The sequence below is a fragment of the Gadus macrocephalus genome, chromosome 6 (assembly GCF_031168955.1).
Source record: "Gadus macrocephalus chromosome 6, ASM3116895v1".
In the NCBI taxonomy this organism is placed as follows: domain Eukaryota; kingdom Metazoa; phylum Chordata; class Actinopteri; order Gadiformes; family Gadidae; genus Gadus; species Gadus macrocephalus.
This window is the reverse complement of record NC_082387.1, coordinates 22613039-22620934: the sequence shown is the minus strand read 5'-3', so window position 1 is coordinate 22620934 and position 7896 is coordinate 22613039. Positions and strand designations below refer to the sequence as shown.

The 7896-nt window shown below is 52.3% G+C and overlaps 1 protein-coding gene across 4 annotated transcripts in view; it reads left to right on the top strand.

Annotated features, from left to right (window-relative positions):
• The window catches only part of si:ch73-138n13.1 (coiled-coil domain-containing protein 88B), a 29181-nt gene that overhangs the window by 1371 nt on the left and 19914 nt on the right, over positions 1–7896 (top strand). For 2 of the 4 annotated variants that reach the window (XM_060053059.1, XM_060053060.1), the window contains exons 2-5: positions 165–235; positions 847–2146; positions 2250–2340; positions 4359–7313. In XM_060053059.1, coding sequence (XP_059909042.1) covers positions 184–235; positions 847–2146; positions 2250–2340; positions 4359–7313 — 4398 coding nt within the window. In that variant the 5' untranslated portion in view covers positions 165–183. The remainder of the gene's footprint in view (positions 1–164; positions 236–846; positions 2147–2249; positions 2341–4358; positions 7314–7896) is intronic. The other 2 variants (XM_060053061.1, XM_060053062.1) reach the window with 2 other exon arrangements.

Below are 7896 nucleotides of genomic sequence, written 5' to 3'. Positions count from 1 at the left end.
AGATCATTCCAACAGGGTGGTGAAGAAGGGTCTGACATTGGCACAGGTTTTGCCTCAGCCATGACGGGTGTAAAGCTGTATGTGATGGTAACACAAAGTTAATTTATCCCCCCTCCCTTTTCTCTCTGTCTTTCTCTCACACACGCTCACCCTCTTCCTCCTAGTGTGATATGACACCACTGCATGGTTACCTTAGAAACCAGAGCTCCACTGCAGACGGTGGACATCAAGTTGGGTAAGTGATTGAAGCCGGGATGGGCTGGGCAAAGTTTGAACGTGATAACAACAACAATGGAGAGCTGTCATGTCTCAGAGAGGACAAATATTTCAAAACAAGCCCACATTGACCGCATTATTGGATATGGGGGGGGGAGCGTGTCAAAGTGCTTGGGCTGTTTGTTGTAGCAATAGAAAATAGCTCACCATTAAGGAACACTAGACTAAAGAGATTTTCTATCCAATCTAGTATATTGTTGATGTTTGTTGTGCTAAGATCCTCAGACGGGAAAGTTTTGACTTTTCGACGGACATTGAAGAGCAAGATCACTGCTGTCTTGTATGCAAAAAAAAAAAACAAGAGCTTTGTATGCCCCTTTCCTGTCTGACGATCCACCTTGGTGCACCTTGACCTAAGTCACGCTCTTCCTGAGTGCTTAATGACCGTCCATTCAAATATCTTATTTAGTCATGCTTTCTTGGTCTTGAGTCAAGGACTTAACTAAGGGTTGTATGGCACTCCCAAGACAAAGTCTGAACTTATAGCTAGTTAATTGGTGCTATAAAGCAAACTCAGTTACTTATATGTTACGGTAGATTGATGGTGTACCTTTTGTACTCCATGTGTAGGTGGTTCTGGAAGAATGGCTGCTCAGGTGGAGCTCCAGGCCGGGGAGGTTGGAAGGACGGGTCTGAGGGGTCGCATGCACCTCAGTCCTCTGATTGACTCCAGCAACAAGGGCCTCGGTGAGAGCATTATCATGGACCCTACCAAACCTGCGCCTGGCCCAAAGCCCCGACTAACCCCAAAGCCCTTCGTCCTGGAGAGGAACACTACAATCAAACCGATACTGGCCCCTAAGCCCCACAACAAGGTCCACCGCGAGCCCACCCAGACTGTTGGCTACAAACCCGACCCTCCCACCCCCCCTAAGCCCCAGCAGTCCGCCGTGGGGTCCAAACCGAGGCCGGTGTCAACCAACCCTGGCCGCCCTTCCTCTACCGCAAAAAACTCTGCTATGCCGAGCGCTGGGCAAACTACCAAGCCAGTGGTCCCTCCTTTCAAACCAGCACCTCCTCTCACTCAAGGGGACTTCCGCAAACCCACACCTCCTAAACCAGCACAACGTCAGAAAAGTGACGCATCTGGATTGTCCTTTTCAAGGAGCCCTAAAAAGTCCCCCGCAGCGGAGTGGTCCGGAACGACCAAGAAGGAGGAAGACAAAGACAGGATATACTCCCAAAGCCCAGCGGGGACATCCATGACCAGGGCTAAGTCGATGGGATTCCTCAATCAACTCAGCCAGGAGGAGAAGCCGGAGGAAACCAAACCACAGTCGGTGGCCCTCCGACCTCAGCCCAGGGGCTCGCGGTCGAGGCCTGTGTCGGCCATCTTCCTTCCCTCCTCTTCTCCGAACCCTGAGGCCCCAGTCCTTTCTCCCCGCTGGGAGGGGCGACGTCCCCTCTCGGCCGACCTCACAGCGAGGTTCGAGTCTGTCAACCTTTCACTGCATCGCAAGAACCCACCGGTGGACAGCGAGGAGAACACAGAGCTGAGGATGCCAACGAGCCTGGACAGAGCCTCCCGACCGGAGGGGGCCACACTGGCCTCTCGGGCTGCTGCCAAGCCCCTCCCCGCACAGACGGAGGGCATTGAGAAGAAGAAGGTTGTGGAGGTCAAGAATGAGGAGGATGTGGCTGGGGCGTCCAGCATCAAGAGACGCATCAGTCTTCTCCTGGATTCCTCCTCCTCCTCTTCTTCTCCTTCAACGGGGGCCATTGACCAGGGTTCCACTCCTCAGCCAATCGCAGAGCCAGAAGCAGCACCACCGGGTATCAAGCAGCGGATCAAAAAGCTGACTGAGGACGTACCCTCCGCCCCCAGTCCTCCGACTAAGCCAACGGTCAAGCCTCTGGACCTGACGACAAGGTTGGCCGTCACTTTCTGTTGGCACTCGATTCACGTCTCCTCCCGAGAGTATATCGATCATGCCTGGTTTATGCATTGTGTAACAATTATCATTTTCCCCCAGGTTTATATCTGAAAGGTCGACCGACCTTTGCAGCCCCTCCCTCAGTGAACCAGAACATTCTTTCAGGGCTGACCGAGATCCTCAGCAGAGGGTAAGAGAGATCTAAATTGAGTTTGTTATAGTCTGATGTGTATGTGCTGTCCTAACCCTCAAACAGTCAGTGCTGGTGGTTCTAATCTACTCTAAGCGATGGTGTGAAGGCCATTACGAGATTCTTTGTTAAACTCTAAACTCATCAAGCAAAACAAAGTTAGTTTTGCTGTTCAGAGGATAAGCTGTATCTTAATAGATATATTCGTTGTTGTCTCACTAAATTAACTTTTGGGTTCATAATATGTTTTCCACAAAACTAAATGTTATTCAACTTTAGAGGAAGTAAAGTATTACAGTGTTTGCTATGGACACACATTGGTTAACCTTTTTGAGAAAAGGTTCTCCCCGGGGTACCTGACATATCATGACATAGTACTCTGAAAAGGATCACTCCTGAAAGTGTAGACAGTTCTGAAACCCAAGACTGCAGGTAGAGCGAAAACCATGCCTGCTGGCTGTTTGATTTATGAAACGCAGTGAGGGAAGACGGCTGGGAAAAGGTCAACACTGAATGGCTTTGATTTCTACCTTTGGAACCACGCCCTGCGTTAAGGCCTGCCCTGTGCAGAGCCACAGAGGGGAGGCGATATGATTACCAGCCTGATATTTGTACACTTTGTCTTTTCCTTTCCACTGTTGCACAATGCACTTTCAAGTACATTTTCTGTCAACGTTGAATGTCCCTTTCAGAGACCTACTGTGGGGCAGAAGCCAAAGCCTCCTAGCTGGACATGTGGTTCCATGGAGATATATTTCCAAGCAAGACCTTGAGTGAAATACTAGGATGTGAGGTAATGGGGATAGTGGGTTAACCCACTATCCTGGACAGGGGTAACCTGTCCAGCTTACAGACTGAAACATAGAACTGTGTTGCCTGTTGACCTATGAAATCAGCTAAGTAATGACTCTCTCTTACTGGGTGTTATACTTCGCACTGAACATTCAGTTCAGGGTAAATAAACCATATCAAAATGCTTTTTATGTGAATGTTTTGTGATTTTTTTTTGTTATCTGTGTATATTTAGTACACAGATAGGACATACATTTGTTTGATTTGTTAAGAGCCAAGAATGCTTGTTTATGGACATCCCCAAGCACACGATTATGGGAAATATATACAAAATCTTAGTAATCACCGCAAGAATGTGAAGGCAGTCCACTGTGCTTGATGATGCCAGGCTCACAGCTTTTGGGTCTTGGAAGTGGTTCTTCCAAGAGGAGTTAACCGTAAAACCTTTTCTCCAGGTTATCGAAAGCATGTCTGACGTTGAAGTCTCTCAGCAGATACATGTGGTTCAAATCATGAAACTGAGTACGTACATGCTGGTTGCATGGTTGGGTTGTGGTTCACAAGAAGTCTGTTCATTTCCAATGCAACGCAGTGTAGGGTTTGCCTCCTTGTGTTGTAAATGGTTGGCATCGTTCTAGGGCCTAGCGCTCCAAATCCTGCACTGACGCATCTGAAACCAGGCTGTAAACCTGATCGGGCTGAATACCCTGTGTAGTGTTCCACACAAACTAGTAAAGGGTTGCGTGAGAAAACGTTCAAGTCAACTTTCTACGCAATTAGTATTTACAGTGCCTCACAGGGGTTAATGCCATCATTATAATCATAATTGTTATAAATTATAATACTGTAATCATTGTAATGGATGTTGATGAGGTGGAGGGGGGTTATTCTTTATTGTATCATATAGTGAACTACACTATAGTGAACTGTAGTGATAAAGTGACCTAATCATATTGAATGTATTTATCGTATTTTATCTTTGTGTTTGAGTCAGGTTTTGGTCATTCAGTTTACCTGGGTGAGCCTGTCAATCAAATCTATTCAGATTCAAACATAGCTTGTCATTATGCAAAATCTACTTCATAGATCATTAGTACCATCTGTAGTTTAAGTGCCCTTGAAAAAAAAAAATTTGAACTATTTACTGCATTAAATTACAAAAAGGTAGGGTTGGGAGGAATACAATTGATTGGGCGTAATGCTAACTGTTGCTGCGTATTCACCAGGTCAAAGAGCCGGCTGTCCACCCTGGTGACCAGAAGAGAAAGACGGAGCCCGCTTCTCCCTCCGTCCCCGCCGGGTCGGACACGGGAACGTCCTCTAAAGACGGCCGACTCGGTGGCGAGACGCAGACGGTCCGGGCGTCGCTGTTCGAGTACATGATCGAACGGCGCAGCGTGCTGGTGGTGGAAGGCGACGACCACAAAGAGCCGGTCGCGGTTGCGGTCGGGTCCTCCGCCCCCCGAGTGCCCGCGGAGGACGACGGGACGCTGGTCACCGCCACGTACCGGGAGCCGGAGTCCCCCGCCGGCCTGCTGCGCGTGTCGCACTCCTTCGACACGGTGCCGGCGGTGGAGGGCAGCAGGGCAGTGAGCGAGAGCCTCCCGCTGGCGTGCCTGGAGGACAAGGCCATGACCCTGCGCTCCCGCCGCTCAGACGTTGGCCGGGGGTCCGCAACGGCCAGGGTGGCGCCGGAGCACCAGGCGGCCCCCGTTCAGGGAGGGCCCGCCGTTGGCCTGGAGGTGCAGCCGCGTTACCTGAGAGTCGGAGCGCTGCCCAAGTGGAACGCCGCAGACACAGAGCAGGAGGACGGGGCCGGGGGTAGGCCAACGGCTCCGGAGGCGGAGGCGGAGGAAGCGGCCCCCAAGCGTCTTAAAATGCTTGGGACGGACGACCAACCCAAACCCAAGGCGACGTACTTTGCACTGACGGGACAAATACAGGAGGCTGTGAGTCCCGGGGACAGTGGGCTGGACAGATGGTTCGCCAAGGCCGAAACCCTGCAGGACCCTCCTCCACTGCGGTCTGGGCCTTCGGCCTCCCAAGGGAGGAGCGTCCCAATGAGGAACCCTTCGTTTGAGGAGGTTCTCGGGAAGAACCAAAGTCCGGTTCGGGAGCCGGTTCGGGAGCCGCCGTGGCCCATGCAGGTGACTGACGAACGGATGGTGGAGATGGAAAGACAGAGGGATCAGAGTTGGAAGGCTGAGAGGACGACGACCAGGACAGGCGAGCTGGAGATGCTGAGGCAGGTGGAAATAGAACGGCATCAGCATTTAGAATTTGCCCGCATGAAGGAGAGGCAGCGAGAGCTTGACCGGCAGCAGAAGCAGGCGTCGATGGACAAAGAGCAACAGAGACTACGGGCTCTGGAAAGGGAGAAGCAACAACTCACCGAGAGAGAGAAGCAGCAGGATTTGGAAAAACAGAGAGAGGTGGAGAGAGAGAGACAGCGCAACCGGGATAGACAAAGGGAGCTTGACAAGGAGAAGAAGCAGCTGGAGATTCAGTGGGAGCGTCAGCAGCACGACAAAGATTTGGAGAGGATCAAGGAGATGGAGAGGAGAGAGTTAATGGAGTTTGAGCGACAGCAGCAGGCGGAAAGGAGACAGAAAGAGAAGGAAAAGAGGAAGCAAGAAGAAGTGAACAAAATCCGACATGCTGCCATACAACAACAAGAAGAGAGACGGAGAGAACTAGATAGACGGAGAGAGACGGAGAGACAGAGAGACCTCGAGAAGGAGGTAGAGAGACAGGGGGAGATAGAGAAAGAGAGACACAGGGAGATTGAGCGAGAGCTCCAGAGGGAGGCACAGAGACTGGGGGAGCTAGAGAGACTGAGAGATCTAGAGAAAGAGAGACAGAGGGAGACAGAGAGACAGAGGGAGCTGGAGAGACAGAGGGAGACAGAGAGACAGAGGGAGGTGGAGAGACAGGGAGAGAAACTACGGCAGGCTGCCATACAGCAAGAAGTAGAGAGAATGAGGGATCTAGAGAGACAGAGGGAGACAGAGAGACAGAGGGAGCTAGAGAAAGAGAGGGAGCTAGAGAGACACAGGGAGCTAGAGAAAGAGAGACACAGGGAGCTAGAGAGACACAGGGAGCTAGAGAAAGAGAGACACAGGGAGCTAGAGAGACAGAGGGAGCTAGAGAGACAGAGGGAGCTAGAGAAAGAGAGACAGAGGGAGCTAGAGAGACAGAGGGAGCTAGATAAAGGGAGACAAAGGGAGCTGGAGAGACAAAGAGAGGTGGAGAGACAGAGGAAATATGATTTTGAGAAGGAACATCAGAAGCAGCTGGACTATGAGAGACGGGAGCTGGAGAAACAGAGTTTAAAGCAGGAGAAGGAGAGGCGGCAGAAGACTGAGTTGGAGGCGGCGATGGAGATGGAGAGGCTTCAGCTCCTGGAGCTGGAGGAGAGGAAGAGGCTGAGGGAGAAGAGGGGGAGAGAGGAGGCCGAAAAACTACGGCGGGTCGCCAAGCAGCAGGAGTCGGAGAGGCAGAGGTTGACGGAGAAGAAGCGGAGGGAGTCTCAGGAGCAGCTCGCGCTGGACCCATCGCCTCTCAGGCCCAGGGTCCTGGATCTGGACTCTGCGTTACGAGACGACCCGTTTTCCAAAGCCCCTTCCCCCCAGCTCGACGCTGCGGCCCGCTGGAAACGCCCTTCCCCGAGAGCGGAGGAACCGTATAAACCGGCCATTCTGGACATGGACTCCTTCACTTCACAGACCCAGCCCTCGCCCAGCAGAGAGGCCCCCCTCCAGTTCCCGGACCGCTCGCGGCCCCTCACCCCCGAGAGGGACGGTATCCGCGACGTGCCACTGGACACCTTGAAGGGGCGGCTGAGCCCGGAATGGGTGCCCTCCCCCCAGGACCCGTGGGAGCTGATGCCCGCCATGGAGATGTCTGTCGACGTCCCCGCCGGACCAGACACCCCCAGGAGGGCGGCGGGCGGAACCATCCTGGAGCAGCTGCTGTACCGGCAGGGGGAGCGCCGGCCGGCGGCGGAGAGGCGCTGGTCGGCTCTGGTGGACGAGCGCCCGCCCTCGGGCCACACGCTGCAGAGGGACGCCTCGGACTCGCCGGGGCCCGCCGGCCCGGAGCAGGTCTGGTTCCCCAGGGTGGAGGAGCCCCCCGCCCCCCGGGCAGAGCCCCGCAGCCAGAGGAGATCACACGGGTCCAAGGTGAGGAGCAGGCCAGCGCGGGCCGGTGCAGAGAGCTCGGAGCAAACCATTAGCTGGCGTCTTGAGGGGTGTTCTTTTACCGTTGACGGATTCCAAACTCTATTTTTCGTTGAATCATGTCATCATTCATAGACACATTTAATTGGTTTCTAATTACTTTTCAAATTATTCACCTGGCTGTCGACAACTCAGCCAACATAGAACCTATGAACTGAATGTAGTTAAAATATTACTTGTGCTTATTTAAAAATTCCACAACTGTAAATCAAGTTACGTGAAGTGATCCAATAGCTCGATCTCATCCTGTCGATACAAACGGCTATGGAGATACTGTTGTTTTAAGCACTCGTTTCCCTCGACTAGGGACAGAATCAAACCCTCACACGTGTCGGTTATCGGGTTTCTTAAAGCCTATCAGCACACACGTTTCCAATCTCCTCCAGCTGGACTCGGTTAACGTTTGGGTCCGATGTTGCCGAACAGACCGAACTTAGGGGAATTTGTCCATGGCTCATAGGCAGGTCTAGAGTCTAGTCAGTTGAAATCCCATTTTTTGTTAAAGTATATCGGAACAAATATGTAC